General features: G+C 33.7%; 4 protein-coding genes across 7 annotated transcripts; 3 read left to right on the top strand and 1 right to left on the bottom strand.

The window, feature by feature from the left end:
* Positions 1–165: 165 nt before the first annotated feature.
* On the top strand, positions 166–3,316 carry Atg14 (autophagy related protein 14). The gene is made up of 10 exons (XM_090179666.1): positions 166–1,050; positions 1,122–1,184; positions 1,262–1,304; positions 1,370–1,451; positions 1,511–1,748; positions 1,816–1,988; positions 2,050–2,197; positions 2,528–2,710; positions 2,783–3,002; positions 3,067–3,316. Exons 1-10 carry the CDS (start codon positions 749–751, stop codon positions 3,154–3,156), a joined length of 1,542 nt encoding a protein of 513 aa, XP_090035792.1. The 5' UTR covers positions 166–748; the 3' UTR covers positions 3,157–3,316.
* Positions 3,317–3,451: 135 nt separating this feature from the next.
* Positions 3,452–4,442, top strand: LOC149942739 (uncharacterized). 2 transcript variants are annotated; one of them, XM_090179668.1, is made up of 3 exons: positions 3,452–3,675; positions 3,738–3,990; positions 4,380–4,442. In XM_090179668.1, exons 1-3 carry the CDS (start codon positions 3,646–3,648, stop codon positions 4,430–4,432), a joined length of 336 nt encoding a protein of 111 aa, XP_090035794.1. In that variant the 5' UTR covers positions 3,452–3,645; the 3' UTR covers positions 4,433–4,442. The 2 variants fall into 2 exon arrangements, with proteins under 2 accessions (XP_090035794.1, XP_090035793.1); XM_090179667.1 differs by lacking the exon at positions 4,380–4,442 and having other exon boundaries at positions 3,738–4,128.
* Positions 4,443–4,800: 358 nt separating this feature from the next.
* LOC149942738 (oxysterol-binding protein-related protein 9-like) lies at positions 4,801–12,390 on the bottom strand. Of its 2 annotated transcripts, XM_090179654.1 has the most exons (21): positions 12,249–12,390; positions 10,714–10,796; positions 10,568–10,618; positions 10,420–10,498; positions 10,252–10,337; positions 10,091–10,189; positions 9,945–10,022; positions 9,817–9,867; positions 9,611–9,722; positions 9,320–9,544; positions 9,108–9,255; positions 8,583–8,710; positions 8,484–8,510; positions 8,250–8,412; positions 7,926–8,179; positions 7,682–7,856; positions 7,524–7,620; positions 6,832–6,954; positions 6,683–6,774; positions 6,483–6,618; positions 4,801–5,867 (listed from the first exon to the last, which is right to left on the bottom strand). In XM_090179654.1, the coding sequence occupies exons 1-21, from the start codon at positions 12,262–12,264 to the stop codon at positions 5,751–5,753; spliced, it is 2,340 nt and encodes a 779-aa protein (XP_090035780.1). In that variant the 5' UTR covers positions 12,265–12,390; the 3' UTR covers positions 4,801–5,750. The 2 variants fall into 2 exon arrangements, with proteins under 2 accessions (XP_090035780.1, XP_090035781.1); XM_090179655.1 differs by lacking the exon at positions 9,817–9,867.
* A 284-nt stretch (positions 12,391–12,674) lies between these two features.
* On the top strand, positions 12,675–18,200 carry LOC149942737 (solute carrier family 71 member 1). 2 transcript variants are annotated; one of them, XM_090177313.1, is made up of 9 exons: positions 12,675–12,885; positions 14,113–14,399; positions 14,470–14,584; positions 14,646–14,864; positions 14,930–15,043; positions 15,116–15,187; positions 15,387–15,597; positions 16,136–16,338; positions 16,416–18,200. In XM_090177313.1, exons 1-9 carry the CDS (start codon positions 12,808–12,810, stop codon positions 16,767–16,769), a joined length of 1,653 nt encoding a protein of 550 aa, XP_090033439.1. In that variant the 5' UTR covers positions 12,675–12,807; the 3' UTR covers positions 16,770–18,200. The 2 variants fall into 2 exon arrangements, with proteins under 2 accessions (XP_090033439.1, XP_090033438.1); XM_090177312.1 differs by having other exon boundaries at positions 16,136–16,347.
* The last annotated feature ends 1,537 nt before the right edge of the window (positions 18,201–19,737 follow it).

The following is a 19,737-nucleotide window of genomic DNA, read 5'->3' as shown; positions in this document are numbered from 1 at the left end:
TAAATGCGGATGATTTTTAATCGTTAACCCAATTGTTTTATAGCTTTTACTGTCAAATAATTAATATATAGGTTTTAATAATAATCTGAATTATTATATGGGTCAATACAGTTTCCTAAAAGTTCAATTTACCTTATAGTCAAAAGAAACTTCAAACATATTTAAAAAAATATGACTGTGTTGTACTTCAAAAGGCGTGGTTTGCGAGTTTAAAGGATCCACCAAGGAGGATCCTCCTTGGAGCCACGCTGCCTTCGCGCTCAATAAACGCGTACGTGAAAAACCATTTATCAATTATTTAATTACCTTAACAGACAAAATGTATTTTAAATGCATTTTATTGAACGTTAATCTCGGACTGCTATATTAAAAGCTAGTTTAAAAATAAATTCTATGAAGCGTAAGTTTAAATGTAAATAAAGAAAATACACGTACACGTTCACGTAAATAGAATTGCTAAGCCTCCTTTAGTATAGTTTTCTGGTTTCTGGGAGGGATTGTTTTGATTATGCAATATTATGGTTCGTGTTGGACTGGCGCAGTGCTTTGCACTTTGTGTACTCCGATACAAACTCATAACAAAGAAAATGTTGGATTCCTTTTTCGTATACGTAATTTCTTTTCTTCTATAAATTACTGAATAAGTGTGAATGATTCTCGATGGTTTCTAGTAGAAAAACTTCTCAGTTTTATACTGTATTGCGATTTAGGACTAGTTTAGCTACATCGAACCCTGTCACATTAAGTAATGGCAGGCTTTGACAATGATGCACCACCTAATTTAAGTCCTAGAATCAAAAGGTCCCATAATATGCCACCAGGAATAGATCTTGAGCTAAAGTTAGGAGACATAACAGAATGTGTACGTGGGAATGATATGGATCTTGGCTTGGGATTTGAAAGCCCATCACCTTCCATGAAAAGCGCCAATGGTAACGGAGTGAAGAAAAAATGTCACCTTTGTTTGCGGAGACGTCATACGTTTTTCTGCAGGGATTGCGTTGAGAAGGGAAATTTTACCCATTCAACAGCCAAACATTATCCTGAAAGGTATCAATTCAATTTATATTTTGTTTACGTTTGGTTCTTTCTTGAATACCAATGTTATTTTACATCCAAAGGTTCGCTGATAAGAAATTAAGGTTTTACCATCTAAGTGAAGAACTTGAAGATTGTGCTAGAAGGTGCGGTTCATGCAAATAGTTAGGGAAAAGGAAACATCAAACTAAATGTTAAAAATATTAAAGTTTTTACATTGCAGAATTGAAAACACCCATAAAAGGAAGACCTTTGCCAAGGAAATGGTATATGCTTATTGTAATATTTATCCTTTATTTGTATACTAATGCTATTATCTGCGCAATTGTAGAAAAATTCAATAAATTTGCATGCAGAGAAAGTTAAGCTGTTAACGTTAGCCATAGAAGATAAGAAACTGAACATTAGCCAAAGTTCGTAATAAATTTTAGTTTTATTCAATCATATTTATTATTAACTGATATAACTTTAGGAGAAGAATCTGTAAAGAAATTTAATGAAGATCTCAATGATTTAAAATTGAGGAAATTGAAAACCACTGAAAGGATTCAGAAAATGCTTAGGTATAAAGGACATATAGAAGATAGGATTAAAATGAAGAATATTTCGTTGCAAGAGAATTTAGTTTCATTGAAAGAAGTAAAGCGCAATTATGTGATTTTTTTACTAAACTACATTTTTCCTGTAAATAAAGTTTCAAAAATCAAAAGGTTAGATGAAAATCTTAACAAATTTTTGGGTTTCAAGGATGACTAATTTCGTAATGACTGCCTTTAGTGATTTGGAAGAAGAAGAACCCCAAAATTCCTCTGATGTTTCCGAAGCCCAGCAACTTACATTCCTTAAGAAACACTGGGTGGTTCCTGATTGCCAAGAAACAGAGTACAAAATCCTGGATGCAATTCTACCTGCAAATTGGAATTATTCCGATTACTCTTCTTATAGCTCTAGTAATTAGTCAAATTGCATTTACATCTTTTGGCTATTTTTGTAATAATGGTTTTTTACTAGGTATGAGGAGCCATGATTCTCCTTCATCAGAAAGCATTTTCAATAATCCTGCCAATCGCATTATTGCGGCTTTAACGTACACAGCTCAGCTAGTAGCAGTTTTGGCTTATTTCTTAGACGTTAAGCTACCTAAAAATGTGTGTTATAGGTATGCATTAATCATTGACGTATCAATTATCATCATTCTTGAATATTCGTTGAAGTCAAGCATCCTTATCACCGACTTAAATGGTGATATGTTTGTCATTCTCATACCCGCAGTAAAAGTTAACTAAATTTAATGGAACCCAATTTTCAACGGGAAGCTTTGACTCTATGAAAAAAATGAAGTATCTTTATCATGGGGTCTAATATATACAAATTTCCCATGATGTACTTCACTTTTATCAGTGGTCGCATCACATTAATAAAATAAAATAGTCTCAACTTAAGTGTTGAGCCGCAAGATAACCCAAGTTTTTATTCACCTCTTTTAAAGCGAGTTTTGTGGAGCTGCTGGAGCTGAGACAGAAGAGCAGTTTTTAGTTAAAGTTGCCAAACTTAACATAAATATTATTCATCTTTGCTCCAGTCAAAAAGTGGATTCTTCTCTCTTGAATCCTTCAAGCACTCTTCAAAACCTGATGTATATTTTCAATCCTGATACAAGTGACTTAGGAAGGTATAGTCATTCTTCTTTTCTTAAATATGCCCAAACTGTTTTTTTTTTTAAATTTTGAGGTAACTTTTCTAGGATTGGGCCGATAGAAATAAGCCCAGACTTGGCTGAAGCCATGACGCAGTCTTTCAGAGATCTTAATTTTTCTATCACCGAAAAGGAAGAAGACGTAAACTTAGATATTGAAGAATGGGAAACAGTCAGCAATGACCCATCCTTCGAGCCATTTATAGTTCCAACAAATGGTAGTACTAGCGTTACTACCATTGTAAATTCGCAAGCTGGCCAGTCCTTGGTAATTTTAAAAATGTAAACTGATTCTCTTTCATTTCAAATTAAGCATTTTTTATGGCTTTCAGGCAAGACCTACACCAAGTCCTCAAACAACCAGTACGCTTGGTGGTGGACTGATTTCGTCATTATGGAGAGCGGCAACTGGACAGAAATAAGTTGTAATTAAGGCTTTTTCTCTTTTTTTTTTAATATTTCCAATTGTACTTTGAGACTTTTTTACTGCGCACAAAAAAAGCGCCTTTCTGTAAATTAAGAATGATACACATTTTTTAATGTCTGTGATAGATGAATAAAATTTGATATTTTAGTGTTTTATACCTGTAAGCTTTCTTTTTACTTCACACACTTTTCTGCTGCCCTGTTAAGAATGGGTCTGCTTGGTGAAAACTTAACGCTTCATTGAGGATAAAAGTGAAAGAAAAAGTTGTTTTTGTCCATAAGTGGGTCAATTCAAATGAAGATGCGTTGCTGTGGCTTGTGGAGGAAGGAACGATGCTCTAAATGGGAAAATGATGCACTTGCTTGGGTAGTCAACTGGAATTAATTAGAATGAATTGACGCTTCCCATAAACTATAAAAGATGAGCACTGAGGAAGATCTATGGTTATTGTAACTTGAAACGTACGCAGAAAGGTTAAAATCTAATGAAAGTAAAAGCAATGATGAAATTTTATGTAAGTATAAAGAATCTTACCATAGCTTAATCTTTCCAGTAATTTATTTCCTTCAATTTTAGTGCATTGCCTTCTTTGTCTTTACAATGGCTCATTTGAGCTATTCTTCTCCACTTGATGAACTTTTGGCAGAAAATACAAGACAACCAGTCATAATCATTCCCGCTAGTTATCTCAGACAAGCTCAAGATTTAGAAGCTTCAGCATCAGAGAACCAAGATTTAAAGTCATCAGAGAGTGGACATCACCATGGTCATCACGAACACCATCATGGTCACGATTCCAGTGGTTACCTTGACATGGGTGCATACTCTGGTAAACATTTGTTTTTTTTCATAGATATGGTAAAATCACCAAAACCCCTCCCCAGTTCACCCAGACGGGAAAAAAATTGGCTACTTGCATGTTTCTAATTCTATAAATATCCTCAATCCCTGACAAAGTAAAAAAGAGCCAACATTGAAAATCATAAAAACAAGCGCACAAAAGGACCCCAAACTTGGGTTTTGTTTATTCGATCTCATAGAGATGAATAAAACGAGTGTTTCTTTTTTGGAATATCTCATCAATTATTTTGTAGTACCATTGATAGAGTAAATAGTCCCCACAGTAGGTATTGTTTGATAGATAATTAAACAAATTACTAAAAAAGGATTGTTAAAAGTATTTTTTGTCAATTTGGTCATTTATATATTTAATTTCAGGTAAAGGCGGAGCATTTGGATGGTATGCTGACCACCCTGTTGGTCATCACTAAATAAAATGGAAAATAATATTTGTTGATATTGTTAAATAAACTTTTTTTTTAAGTATTTCTTAAATTAATACCTCTTATATAAGAATAAAAGTTTTTTTGCTTTAATATTTTAGAGTAAAGAAGCTAGCTTGTTAGATTATAAATCAGGCACTAGGCAAATGTTGTAAAAAGCAAAAGAGACTTGGTTTTTATTATCTGATTTAGTAATTAACATCACAGAATGGCTTTGCAATGTTATTACATAAAATTTAAGGATTTTTCCACAAACTACTGGCAGTGGGTAGTTTTTATGGCAACTATTTTAATAAGCCTAATACTGACTAGCCTTTTTTTGTTCAAATATAAAAATGTTTTGATTTAAAACAAAATTACACTGCAAAGGAGCTAGTTTCTAGCACCAAAGATTTATTCAACACAAAAGCAAATTTTGCGTAACATTTTTTTTCTTTAAATTCTAATGGTGCAACCTTATCTTATCAAAGAAACTTAAACCGACTAGTTCGGTTACTCTTTCAAGCCAAACATTGGCAACAATCAAAGTGAATTGGAATTTTAAGTTAAAAGAAATATGATGTAATTAAAAAGGGGGAAGATATCATTATTTAGAACTGTGTATAATTGCATATTATATTTAAAAAAGGCGGAAAAAATATTAGATGAACAAAAAAACATGATTGACTTAGACTCTTTTCAAGAACCATCATATATTATTGCATAAATTCTTCTCGAGAAATCAAAAATATAATTTGTACTATTTATATAATATACATATAGGCCTAAATCCTTTTCTAGTTTAATTTACAACAAAACGCGTTTATATCTACTTGAGATTTGAGGTAAAACAACCCCTTTTTAAAATAATGTACAACTGAAATCATCAAATCATGCAAGATGGAATACTCCAGGGAAAAAATTATAATGTAAATAAAAAATTAGAAATTTTCCCAAGACATCCAACTTCAACACACCATGATAAATTTCTTATATAGCCCTAATTCTTCACATTTAAGAAACAAACAAAAAAAATGTTTTTAAATAAGAATTTAAGCACTTAACGCTATTTCGAAGATATTAACTTCAATATGATTTTTGAAAATGGAATTGTTGAAGGATAAAATTTAAATTTAGAAAGATATTTTTATCAACAACTTTGTAAAATGGTAGCCTTAAAATGAAATACATAGCGGGCAAACATAAAATAAAAGGAAATTGTTTCGATGTTTCAAACATTTGCCTAAGGTATCATATAATTATATAATTGTCAATATTTTTTTAAGAAGGATTGACTGGAATAATATGGAAATATATTTGGAAAGTGTTAATGAGTAGAGGAGGAGGGAGAAGGCGGAAAAGATGATTCTGAAGAATCACTTTTTTTCATCCTTTTTTGCAGTGGTTTGTCGTAAACCCAATGCTCTCCAATTTCGTGAAAAACCTATTCAGATAGACCAAATTTAGGGTACCAAAATTTTTTGTAGCAAACTTATGGTTACATTTTAGCATATGTAACATAACAGCATTTAGTATGACACATCCTGTTCTTCTGATTATAATTTTTCTATTAATAATCTGTTTTACCAATGACAAAATTAACAGCTTTGCTTCAATGTCACGTGACAGAAATTAAAATGGTGCTGTGTAGGGGCTTGTGGAAAGCTCGGATAGGCAAATAAATTCAACGTAACTCTGTATGTTAATCTTTGAAATGCTTTCAAAACAAAAAAATTCTAACTTTGGTAAAATAATTTGAATTATTGAATCATAACATAAAATTTACCATTAAACAATGGTTGTTTTAATTGTTATCCTAATTATCGCCATCAAAAGAAATTGTTATAATTCTGCCAAAAAATTAATATAAGTCTTGCTAATCAGAAGGAGAGAAAACACTTCTTATTAAACGAAAACCTTGTTACAAGTGGTCATTAATTCAATCGTTTTGTGTCATACTTGTGTTTATTTTGTTACTTATGGTTATATGTATTGGACATTTCCGCATTTTAAACGCTCAAAATCATTGAAATACCAAACTAAAAAAAAGTAAACTCACTCTTGTCTCCCATTTTCCATTTTTTTCTTTACGAACTCTAGCTTCTTCTCTTTGTTTCTGTTCCAAAACATATTTGGCATCAGTAGCCATTTGCACATTTCGAAATTTCAAGGCAGCTGATACTTCTTTCCATAAACTATACAAAGTATTTTATTAGAATAAATAAATAACTAACTAAACCAAAATTATGTATAATTTACTTTCTAGATTCGAACAATTCTTGTTCAGCTATTGGACGAACTTTTTTCTTATAAATTGGAATGCTTTGGGTGTCAACAAATAATTCAGTTTTCTATTTGAAACAAAAAGGTTCAGAATGAGACAATTATAATAAAAAAATTGTATTTACCCCATTGGCCCATTTGGCATTCATAGTGCCATTCCATTCTCCGGTGATATTAACAAATGCTTTCTTTTCTCCTGGTTGAAATACATCAGCAGACACCCTATGCTTTTTTCCACCGTAAAAAGGCTGAAAAATAAATCACTATAAACCCAGATTGACGCTGAGAGTAACAGGGTAAGATATGTTGTATCAAAGACTCCTTATATTACTATGGAATTGCGAATGTTTGTCTATTGGATCAGTTGGTGTAAGCATCTTTACATCAGAATACTTTTACCCTGAACCATTTTCCGAGAATTAGGCTCAAAACATTAATTTTCCTTAACTTGGGTCCAGTAACCCCTGAAATTTCCAATTCTGAAATAGGTCTAAAAAACCACCCTTATATCGGATGCCTGGCTGTCACCTCATAACATTTGTATTCAGAATACATTTACAATGGAGTTTGTCTTGCTCAGGTCAGCCTTCTGCCAAGTCAACATAATTTAAAGACTAGAATGGGAGAATCCACCTGAGGTTACACAAACATAGTTCGTGGCCTCATTGTATATTATAAACTTTGAACTTTATTCTCAAAGCCCAAATTTAAGTAAATTACCACTGAAGTCTTATAACTTAACAAAATTAGGTCATAAACTTCTCATCAATGTTCAAAACTGCTACCAGAAGGGTGTAAAATAAATAAACTAACAAACCTTAGTTTGAAATTCAATATTGGCAGAGTAACCACTTTTAGAACACGTAATGTTAACTTCACCTCCCAATTCTATCCAGGGTACAGTCAAAATAGATCTAAAAAAATTAAATATCACAAATAAACCCTAACTAAGTTTATGAAATTACATTACTTTACCTTCCATAACCATTAGGGAATGTGATAATATATTCTTCGTCATACTTTAAGACAGAAACACATCCTTGACCAATATTGTGGACGCCAATTGAGAGCCCAAGGAACTTTGATTTGGTCCATATATGTGCACATAGGGAAATTCCTTGTTCAAAATGCTCAGCATAAAAGGCAGATACTACAAGAGAATACAAGATATGTTAAATAACAAAATTTCTTATAAGAAGAGAGATTAATTTTATCATACTTGGAGGATGATGCGAAACTTGTTCCGCTATAAAAGCCAATTGATTTCTATCGCACCAGGGGATTGGACCTTCATCTACTCTCTCATTGACTGGTTCCTTGCCTTCGACATCCCAATGGCAACGAAAGATCTCTCCCAGAATGGGATTAAAAGGTTTCTTGGCTACTGAACTCTTTCTTCCAGCGTGAAAAGCTGATAAGTACCATTTAACTACTTGAATCATTCGATCTCGAGGACTTTCAAAATCAGGAATACTACAAAAAATAGTTTTAATATAAAAAATACAAATTTTTTAAAAATTTATTCAAAACTAACTACGCTTACCTAACAAATATGTCAGGATGGGCGAAAAAGTCAGCGTACATTTCTAACAGTGATCTCTTTTCTAATATGAATGTTGGAAGGACCACTTTGGTTAGGTCCATCCCAATTTTAACTTGAGATAATAAATGAGAAATAACGCTTCCTTGGCCCTCCAAGGATCCCACTACAAATTAAACAAAAATATCTTAAAAAAAAACTTTAAGAAACAAAATATCAAAGTAAGCGAAGCATTACATTCTTCCTCCTCATCTTCATAAATTGCTGTTAATGTACAAAATTAATGGAAATAAATATATTGATAAAACAACAAAATTAAAACTGTACAAGACAAACCATCAAAATTGATAGTACTGTCTTCATTAATAAACACAGCGTGTGAATGATCAGTCGAATAGGGATTAATCCTTTGAATCAATTCAGTTTCTAACTGTTCCACGGCACCTTCGAATAACCTTGGGTTACTATAAAAAAATTAAGTCGTATTAACTTCAAACTAGAACAACAGCTAGAAAGGGATAGTGCAGTGGCGGTGGAAGGTTCATATTTTGGGGGGGGGGGGGTACAAACCCGTGATATATATATTTCCAAATGGATGAAAGCTGGTTAAATACTTGTTGAGGATTGTCTAATAAAACTTTTAAGCGTGATATGAATTTAATCTAATAATAATCCAATAGGCTAAAGTTCAAGAGTATTTCCAACGCATAAATCATTTAGTGATTTGTAAAACCTATTACTTATGAATAAAAAAGCCTTTTTGGGGGGGGGGGGGGGGGCAACATATACCTGGTCCCCACCCAATTTTTTTGGGAGCGGACCAAGTACCCTGGTTCCGCTGCCACTGGGATAGTGTAAAACCTTGGACTTTGGGCCGCACTAGCCATCACTTCTTCTGTAGCATCGTAGAAATCTTCATCGTCGCTACTCGAATAAGAGGTTTCAGGAACTATTAAATTCAAAGGTGCGGAGGAACTGGATATGAGATGTCCCATGCTGCTTGACAAGGCTGCTCACAAAAATCAATATTTTTATACATTCCTTTAAATAGTATAACAAATTTTGAAACTGACAAAGTTCTCGGGGATGTTTAGAATGATAATTGGAGTTATCTTGAGCGGATTCTAAAGTTCTATCAACCATATTTAGATTAATGGATATGACGTCTCCCGGCTTTGAGGTTTCTGACTCTTCCTGGGTAGCAGAAGTAAAGCCCTTCTTCTCTTCCATAGCTTTATTTTCCAAACTTAAATCTTGGTTTTGAATTTTGGTTTCAGTCAAGTGTTGAGAATGTTCGTCTGAACAAGAGATAAAAATTCAATTATTGATCCGTAAATTGTGTGTGGATTTTTTTTAAAAGTCACCTGAGTTATCTTCATTAACGGGAATATTAGTCGAGGAAAGATTTAAGTTCACATTATTTTCTTGCAATGTTATTTGAGGTTTCAGGATACTATCAGTGTGATGGGTAGTATTCTAAAACAAACAAAAAAAGAAAAGCACAATGCCCGGAATAAAATTATCTTATCTATAAAACAGGTTGCAAGGAAATGATAGTGATTTTTTTTACTTTAGCAATTTGTAAAAGTACAATCGAATGCTTGATAGCTTCTAGTAGTGTCTTTATGAGTATTAATAAATATTATTAGTGAAAATGTCAGTCAAACAGTCACGTAGAATATTTAACAAGTAACTTACATTGGCACGTTCCAAGACTAGCACCATTTGACTTTTTTCTTTTTCATCCGTAATGGATTCTAATTTAGTTTCCAGATCCTGCAGTAAAATTCAGTTAGACTAAAGAAAATCAAACTAAGTGTGGATTTCAATTTTGCGATTATTACCTTAACTTTTTCTATAAGTATTTGCAAATAAGCATCAGCTTCGGTAAGTTTTTTGTCAAAATCTTGCACACTAGGAGGGTGTTTAGCGTGCGCCCATTTCTAAATTGATATATTATTTGTGTTAAATTATTATAGGGTTGTAGAGAAGTAGAAATACTGACATAACCATATAAATTGCTATTAGTGTGCCTTAAAATTGTGTCTTCAAGAGCCCTTAGCCAACGTTCCCTTTCATCAGTATCTCGAGCTATATAATTCATATATATTTGGTGAATAAAATCAATATTCTCTATTTCATAAGATCCACTAATTTTATACTCTGTATTCACCTTGAAAGTGAAACTGTTTCCCATCCACTGTAATCGTAAAAGTGCTATCATCTTCATCGTCAATACCAACCACAGCTCCCTAATATTAAATTGGGATGGTTGAAATTTTATTTTGCAACAAAAAACAAAATGTTTAAGTTTGACTCACTTTTAAACGAACGCAGCCCCTACGAGCTCCCCTAACCATTTTGTCTTTTGACTAAAATAGAAACAAACATATTTTATTGGTTAAAAATCATCAGGGTAAAATAAAAAGGTGTAAATAATGATAATTGTGTAATAAAAAGTACACACGGTATAATATGACAAAAGCCCAGCATTGTCATCAAGAACAAACCATCTAAATTGCCAGCCTTTCATAACATTCGTCCATTTGCCTAATAAAACAAAGCAAAAAGCTAAGTGATATATACAAAAACAAAAATCTCATTTAAAAAAAATTGTGTTAAAAAATTCATAAGTGCTATCATAAGTGAAAAAGTGACAGTTGAGAATAGGATTGTCATAAAAAGCTTTAAAAAAGCAAGTAGGGTGCAAATAAAAATTTAATTGAATAATAGAATACTGTATGTATCCTTGATTCTAATTATTCATAAGAAATATATGTGACTAGGAGTGTATAATATCTCTCTTATGAGAGAAGTATCCATCTCACTATACTGCTAATGATATTCATTTTAAACCTATACCTTCGCAGGTTACAGCTGGTTTTTTAAAGAAAAATGGCATGGGGCAAAATACATCAAATACTGATTTTCTAAAACTATTGTGGATGAAAAATATGGTTTCTAAATACGTAATTATCCTTAGGCAATATAATGTTTACAATTTTCACCGTTAGGTTGAATAATACACGCCGTACATTTTGACTTGTGATGCAGTATACAAATTTGCAGTTTGAAAGAAAATTCATGCACATTAAAAACTGCTGCGAGCTTGTGAAAGTACATGTTTAAATTTTATATATTAACTTCTGTTATAACAGAGTGCTATGATCTTTTATTTTAAACTTAAATACCAACACCTTTCTTATCAATACACATCTAATTTTAATCCCCTCCTCCAAATTCACCTAATGGGTCACAAACCTCCTCCAGAAAAATTACTCTCAGTAGCTTTTTTTAAATTTGACTAACTATAACAATTGATAAAATAAGTTTTATTTATCACTCTTCTGAATTAACCTGTATGAAGGTTTAAGGAATGTAAGACATCATGAAATCCCTTTCACGCAATTCAATGACGATGCGACCCAGGTAACCCACCAGTGGCATAACCAGGGAGGAACGGAGGTTATGTGCCACCCCACTGGAAGTAATAATTAAAAAATGTAGTTTATTGGTAAAGTTTTGATAATTTTTTTTTTTACTCAATTCATGCCCCCTCCCTTCAACTAACTAACTAAAACACTGAATGTATCACAATAAATACGTAGCTAGAATGATATCCTGCAGGTTCAACAAATATGCTATTTAAAAAGTTCTATATTTCAAAGAAAAATTGAGGAAGTGGTGAAGACTCATTAAATTACATAATGTAGATGCAACTATCTTGATAGGAACTAATTGAGTCGAGATAATTTAGATTTTGGGCTTATAACTGATACCAATAACAGTTGTGAAGATTGTTGTTAATTAAATATTTTATAACAATTATAATATGAAATATCGTACTATGATTGTGCGAGTGCAAATTATGCGTTCAGGTAGGAGGGCAATATTATTGAAAGAGCAACTGCAGGTTACAGGCACTGAGCGCTGCCTACTGAGGCTGCAAACTGCAGTATTCAAATTAGGGCCTTGGGGGAAGCAAAATTGGTCCATACTTACTAAGAGGTCCTTCCATTTTGAGTGAACAATTAAGGCATCAATTAGAACAACAGGAAAAACTTCACACTCCTTATTTTACTTATATTTTATAGCGTCTCTAAGAAATTAAATAATGCAAAAACGACTCGTCCGATAATCGACATCCAACATCATTCGCTTTAGATCATAATCATAATCATCGAAAAATAAACTATTGCCATCTATAGTACATTCACTGTTTAAAAAATACCAGCAGCTGAATTAATCAACCAATTTATTTAATTTTAACAAGCAAACTCACAGATAAATTTTAAATTCATTCATTTTCTCACATTAAATGAAATTAATATATTAAACTTGTTTATCCTTTGATTGAGCTGTTGCCATGGATACTGATGACGAGCTTCTCATTAATTGTGACGCAATGTATAAAAAGCGCCACCTTTCGTAACAAAAACGAATCGGTCGTTGAGTCGATGATGTTGTTCGCTGCCGCTGAAACGTTTTAAATTTATTTTGAAATTAGTTTTTAGTGTATTTTGCTTAGTTACTTTACTCCCAAAATAAAAAACATGTTAAAATGTGCGCAAAGGTATCCAAGAAAGTTGCGGGAATTATTTTAAGAAGCAGGAAATCCATAATGAAGGACAATTTTGTGGTATGTTTAATGACAAAGGCTTGGAGCCATGGTTCTTTAATAATTTCTGTTTTTTTACTTGTAAGCTGTAAGAAAAATTCCAATTGTTAAAAGAGAAAGATTATAACTAGGCCTATGCCTAGTAATTAAACACAAAATTCGTTAATTATTTGGTTTTTGGGTTTACTTTAACATTCCGCGGTGTGATTGGGCCTAGGTAGACTTTAGTGGCCTTACTTTGTTTTGTAGGGCAGTTATGATAGATCCTTGCAGGTATGAGGCAATGAAATTGTGTTTATTTGTATGATATATTTCCTTCAGAAATTTACCTCCTTAATGGAAGAAACTTTCTTTACCCCATAGTCTTATCTGGTTACATAAATGGCCATTTCATAAAATCTATATAACGTCATAAAGAACCACTGATTATTATCATTCATTATCAATATAAAAAAATTTTTAACTGCAACATAAAAGCTTCTGGGCAGTAGGAAAATGTTTTGGTACTTTTGAGACACTAACAACAAAATATTCAATCTTCCGAGAGTCGGAAATATCTCATTAGTATTAATTATATTACTATATAATGTGTTGATGTCTTTAAAAGGGAGTCTTAGCTACTCCTATAAAATCATATGAAACATATTTACACATTATATATGCCAAAATGTCTTTAAGATTCCACAAATACAAAGAAGCAACTTGTAATACCATTGATCAGGTGGTAGGGTTGTTATGCTTACCATAAGTCTATAAAATAATATTATAATATTATACACTTATGGCTTACATATCATGTTATTCAAGGCCATAGCTCCCTAAGCTTACTATTGCAATTTTATTTATTTATGAATGTATATTTGTGACGCATTATTAAATTCAATCAAATTGGATTTTTAACCATGGGCAATTTGAAGCAGATGTCAGACCTACGCAATTTCCTCATTCCACGTATTCACATGTCATGTACATGTAATTGTATATGGTTGGGTTTATTAAAATTATGATAGTGCACGTTGATTCTTTTTATCTAAAATTCTAAATTTTTTTATTTTTTCTTAAGGTCACAATTTCACAAATAAATTGACATTTAATTTTCATAAGATTTACAACTGCACAGATATTTTTAAACCTTCAAAATAAAATATGCTAAATAAACTAATTCTGACTTTAAATTTAAACCTTAGATTTTCTTCATTTTTTGTTTTTCTTTAAAAACCTTTAAGTTTTTTTATAATTCTCATTTAGACCTCTGGATTTGGAGAGCCTAGTGTGTACCATGCTTTGGTGGTCATATTTTTGGAGTTCTTTGCTTGGGGGCTCTTAACAACGCCCATGATAACAGTCCTAAATGAGACCTTTCCTAATCACACGTTTCTCATGAATGGCCTGATCATGGGCATCAAGGGTATTTTATCCTTCTTAAGCGCCCCTCTCATCGGAGCCCTCTCTGATATTTGGGGAAGAAAATTTTTCCTTCTAGTCACTGTCTTCTTTACTTGTGCCCCGATACCCCTTATGAAGATTAATACTTGGTAAGAAACTTTATTGTACTCTGTTTTAACCTCTTTATATTCTTTGTTATATTCAACGTATTTAACCTAGGTGGTATTTTGCCATGATTTCTATGTCTGGTGTATTTGCTGTAACCTTTTCCGTGGTTTTTGCCTACGTGGCTGATGTAACTGATGAACAGGACAGAAGTGCGGCTTACGGACTGGTATAAACAAGTTATATTCAAGAAGCTTAAAGAAATTGTTCTATAAGTTAAATTCTAACAGGTGTCTGCAACATTTGCTGCCAGTTTGGTTACAAGCCCAGCTTTAGGTGCTTATTTAACTCGACTCTACAGTGACAATTTAGTCGTAGCCCTGGCATCAGCCATCGCTCTCTTAGATATATTCTTCATACTAGTGGCTGTCCCTGAATCTTTACCGGAAAAACTACGGCCAGCCTCTTGGGGCGCCCCTATATCGTGGGAACAGGCTGATCCGTTCTCGGTAAGTTCTAACATTAAGCTTCTCTTTCACGCTTAATTACTGAGTTTGAAATCTTTTTATTTCAGGCTCTGAGAAAGGTTGGCAGGGATCCAATGATAATGATGTTGTCAGTTACAGTTTTCCTGTCTTATTTACCTGAAGCAGGACAGTATTCTTGTTTTTTTGTATACCTCAAATTGGTATAGATTTTCTTATATTGCGGCTTAAAGTAAATTCAATGATGACTTAATTTTTCTTTTAAATCAAATCAGGTGATGGGATTTTCTGATGAAGAAGTAGCTTTATTTATAGCTGTTGTTGGATTACTCTCAGTCGTCGCCCAGGTAATGTATTATCCCTTGATTAGAATTTACAGATTCCAATTCAACAGACATTTTCTGTTTAACTTGGATTACCAAACTGATAAGATTCTCAAATATGAAACATATTGCACCAGACCTTGATTAGACACTTCCTGTATCTACCCCGTTATTTTTGCTCTGAAGTTTCCACTTCCGGCTAATATGTATCTATTCCTTTCAGACTGTTCTTTTAACGGTTTTGATGAGAAGCGTGGGAGCAAAACACACTATAATGATAGGACTTTTATTTGAAATGCTGGAACTCATCTGGTACGGGTTTGGATCACAAACTTGGATGATGTGGGCTGCTGGAATTTTGGCGTCTGTTTGCAGTATTAGTTATCCCGCTATTAGCGCTTATGTCTCAACTCACGCAGATGCTGATAAACAAGGTATAAATTTGTAATGATTTATATCGGTAAATTAGTGGAGGATCCTGGAAGGAGTAATGCTAACCAAAAGTAACTAGGGGAATAAAGTCACAGAATGACCGCATATTCTAGCTACTACTGTGGCTTACATATTATTAAATGAGCTCGAGAATGTGTCATTTTAAAAGGCTATAGAATTCCTCCAAAAACTCCCTTTTCTTAAAAATTTTGTTCTCCCCTAGCAAATTAGCAAATTTGATTTAAAAAATTAATATAAATTAAAATATCTTGGCAATGACTGTAATTTTATAACACCTCGAAATTTAGTTTTGCCTTAGCCATGGGGAAAAAACTACTTCACCACTGTACATTACACATTCGGGTGATGGAAGCCAATCTTGAAAAATAGTTTGCCCCTCAAATAGCTTGTTGCGCCACCTGATTCAAATTGAAGACTTTTGCCTCCTATTTACTTTAGGTGCTAACATTTTCTTCCATTGTTCAATAAAATGGTAGATTCATTTTTGACTTAAAAATTCTTTGTAAATTTGTCGTAAAGGTCTAGTTCAAGGAATAATTACGGGAATGAGAGGATTATGCAATGGCTTGGGTCCAGCTGTCTATGGCTTTATATTTTACTTGTTTCATATGGACCTCAATGAAAACCCACCGGTTTCTTCTCTTGACCCTGAAGGAAGACCTCTTTATCGTGTTCCAACAACATCACCCAATATGTCTCTCAAATCTCCGGCTGACACTCAGGTTGACTGGGTATTTTAAAACTATTTTTCCCTCTTGCACTCTGTAATGTTTTTCTATCTTCTATATCCACACTATAGCTAGCCCCAGGGCCACCGTTTGTTTTTGGAGCTCTACTGGTGTTTTTGGCCCTTTTAGTTGCGGCTTTCATACCAGAGGGTACCAAGTCCAATAGTTCATCTTCAAATACGGGAGAAGGAAGAGGTTCAGTAAGAGGCTCTCCCGGTCATTATCATCGCATGTTGCAACACTCATCTTGTTCGTCTTCTCAAGCGGACAGTCTGGGAGGACATCTGCTCAGCGGAGTCGGTGCCATCAGCAGAGATAGCGAAAGTGGCTTGGTCACTTCGGGAAATGATCTCTATCATTTTGAAACCATCCATAAGAGAAGCGATGGTTCAGAGCCCCTTATGCACGATACTGATCCATTATAAGTGAAATCACGGCGGTGTTCTCTCCTCCTTAAGAAGGAAAAAAAATTAAGAAATAGATGCTGAATTTTTGATTTGCATTAGGTGGAGTGAAACTACGGTACACTTTGTAAAATATAAGGCAGGATATTTCACAAGGAGGGAATGATTGAAGATGCGTCGAGTGTGTTGCCAAAGAAATTTCAGTATATTTAAGAAAAAAACTTTATTGAGAAAAAGAGTTATAAAACTGTCGGCTTGGAATATAGCCATTTTTTTATTTGAATTTTTTTGCAGATTTAGATTATTAGGCCCCTTCAAATAAACCACTGTTAGGTAATTAAGATACGCTGTACTATAATGATCTTTTGGTAAAACATTCGTCCATTCACATTAACTAAAAGTAGTAACACGGAGTAATATTTTCCCTTATAAATGTTATAATTTGTTGAACTCCCCATTAAATTGCCTTTTTTTTTCTTTTGTTATAGGTAAGAAGGCTCTTATTGGCCAGTATATTTGCCTCCCCTCTTTAACTTTTATTGCGGCCTTTTAGTGATATGAACTTGGTTTACTAATTATGAAGAATTATTTAAAAAAGTGAGGCCCTTTAAGCGATGTTATTAGGTTGGAGGAGTGATAGGAATATTATTTCTCACTTTCTAAATACTTATATTTTTTAATTAACCACTAACATTTGTTTCCTCTCCATTTGTACTTTAAGAAAATAACAGACTTGTTTCTCAGCTAAGCGCAACCTAAACTTAAGCACACACGTTAAAATAATAAAAAATTCTTATTTAAGTGAAATTTTGTGGTGTTAGTAAGAAAGCGGGTTTCATAGGTTAATATTTATTAGATTTAATACACCCTATTTTAATAACCAACTTAAATTTTAGTATTTAGAAAATTTTATGTAGACAAATTAACAAAATTGCACTTTACCAATAAAAGATGTTAACATTTTATAGAAAATAATTTTATCTTTTCATTTAGGAAATGAGTGAACTTTGATTTACTAACTGCCTTTAGAATGATAATTTTGTTTTTTTTTAGAAATTTAGGGAATTTGAAGTGATCTGCCAAAATGTTAAATGACCTTTTAAAATTATAATAATAGATATATATGATGATGATATATATTTTAATTATTTTTTATCCTTTCCATTTAAACTTTTAATCCTGACTGGTTATTAACTACGACAACTCTGATGGTTATTTTTGTCATGTCCTTTTTAACATCATGGCATTTACCAAAATAAATTTTTTTAAAGAATTTTTACCAAAAACAAGTGTATGAAATATTTTGTCATTTTGTTGGGAAGGGGTTGTATTAAAATTAAAATGAGATTGCACATCAGTATAAGTTTCCCTGCCTAGCAAAAAATATTTCGTTTTGAATGTAAATGTACATAAACATTTGAATTAAAGATGGAATAAATGATTTTTTTAATATTTTGTGTATTTTTTTCTGTGAACTGGCGTCGTAAGTTTTGTATGTTGTGCGTCCATCTATTTTGGAAAGGAATGGTCAAAGTTTAAGACCATCCTATAGGGTGACATACCGTTAATCAAATAACAAATGTAACAGGTGAGAAGTACTGAAAAGTGTCATGTTGATCAGGCTTTACTAGTTTACAATCGTGCCTGTACGATTTTACGAACCTTGTTTACAATCTTTGTTTTTAATAGAATACGGAGGGGTCACTCAATTTAAATTGAGGGTCAATGGGCCAATATTTAGATCACGACGCCGCCGACAATTCTCCAGCGCTTAACCGCAGCCGCCGAGTTATTTACTTTACCACTAAAGACTGTTTTTTTCCGCCGAAAGGTTTTGGATTTTTTTTAACATATCCCTAACTTTTTTTTCAAAATCGTTTTGGAAAGAAAGGTTTAAACGAACTTTCGGAGGGGAAGAATTTACCAATTTTTCAATTTCGCGCCGCCGTTTAATTTTTGCCAAACGCCGCCTACCAGAATCAAATCTGGGCTATGCTCTACCCATAGAAATCTCATAGGTAACTAGAATGCTGCCGTGTAACCACGGACTGTAAATTTTAGAGGACCGGTATTCCCGAGGTATTTTACGCCCCGTTCACCGATCAGGCTGACGGGAGTCGCTCAAGGTCATAAAAAAAACTAAAGCGCGTGTCTTTCGGTCGGCCAGATTTCCAGATAACATGCGGGGGGGGTCTATCTCTATGCGTGTTACAAATGACCTTCACGGACTCTCTCTCTCTAGTTAGAAGTGATTGATGCTCGGGGAAACCAAAATTCTACAGGGGAAGGCTACGCTTTACTCGTCCTCTAAAATTTACAGTCCATGGTGTAACTGGCAAATGGGCCAAACGCCGTGGCAGACGATAGCCAATCAGAGCTCAAAGAGTGGTTCTGCCAAGAATTTAATGTCACCAGAGAGAATGACGTAACCTATCTCCCGCTATAGTAGCGGATCCAAGGAGGATTATTATCCTCCTTGGCGGAACCACTCTACGGCCTCTCATTGGCTGAAGGTTCAAGGCGAACTGGCGTCAAGCTCGGCCGTAGGCGGCAGCATTCTAGTTACCTATGAGATTTCTATGGCTCTACCAGTGGCTCTACCACGGCCAACTTAAACGAAAACATGACTCTTTAGACCATAGAAATCTCATAGGTAACTAGAATGCTGCCGTGTAACTGGCAAATGGGCCAAATGCCGTGGCAGACGATAGCCAGATCTCAGCCAATCAGAGCTCAAAGAGTGGTTCTGCCAAGAATTTAATGTCACCAGAGAGAATGACGTCACCTATCTCCCGCTATAGTAGCGGATCCAAGGAGGATTATTATCCTCCTTGGCGGAACCACTCTACGGCCTCTCATTGGCTGAAGGTTCAAGGCGAACTGGCGTTAAGCTCGGCCGTAGGCGGCAGCATTCAAGTTACCTATAAGATTTCTATGCTTTAGACCTCTTTACATTAGGCAAGCTTTTTGTAAATAACCTTTAACCTTG

The sequence above is a fragment of the Leiobunum rupestre genome, chromosome 6 (assembly GCF_980474605.1).
Source record: "Leiobunum rupestre chromosome 6, qqLeiRupe1.1.hap1, whole genome shotgun sequence".
In the NCBI taxonomy this organism is placed as follows: Eukaryota; Metazoa; Arthropoda; class Arachnida; order Opiliones; family Sclerosomatidae; genus Leiobunum; species Leiobunum rupestre.
This window is presented reverse-complemented; position numbering and strand designations above follow the sequence as displayed.

Excerpts from the sequence above, each read along its gene's own strand:
- Atg14 (XM_090179666.1), top strand. The coding sequence starts at position 749 with ATGGCAGGCTTTGACAATGATGCACCACCTAATTTAAGTCCTAGAATC. Across the intron at positions 2,711-2,782 it reads GATACAAGTGACTTAGGAAG|GATTGGGCCGATAGAAATAA; the intron begins GTATAGTCATTC and ends TAACTTTTCTAG. Across the intron at positions 3,003-3,066 it reads CGCAAGCTGGCCAGTCCTTG|GCAAGACCTACACCAAGTCC; the intron begins GTAATTTTAAAA and ends TATGGCTTTCAG.
- LOC149942739 (XM_090179667.1), top strand. The coding sequence starts at position 3,646 with ATGAAAGTAAAAGCAATGATGAAATTTTAT. Across the intron at positions 3,676-3,737 it reads AAGCAATGATGAAATTTTAT|TGCATTGCCTTCTTTGTCTT; the intron begins GTAAGTATAAAG and ends CTTCAATTTTAG.
- LOC149942738 (XM_090179654.1), bottom strand. Across the intron at positions 9,545-9,610 it reads CGTTAATGAAGATAACTCAG|ACGAACATTCTCAACACTTG; the intron begins GTGACTTTTAAA and ends TCTCTTGTTCAG. Across the intron at positions 5,868-6,482 it reads ATGGAAAATGGGAGACAAGA|GTTTTTCACGAAATTGGAGA; the intron begins GTGAGTTTACTT and ends CTATCTGAATAG.
- LOC149942737 (XM_090177312.1), top strand. The coding sequence starts at position 12,808 with ATGTGCGCAAAGGTATCCAAGAAAGTTGCGGGAATTATTTTAAGAAGC. Across the intron at positions 14,400-14,469 it reads CTTATGAAGATTAATACTTG|GTGGTATTTTGCCATGATTT; the intron begins GTAAGAAACTTT and ends TATTTAACCTAG. Across the intron at positions 15,188-15,386 it reads TACTCTCAGTCGTCGCCCAG|ACTGTTCTTTTAACGGTTTT; the intron begins GTAATGTATTAT and ends TATTCCTTTCAG.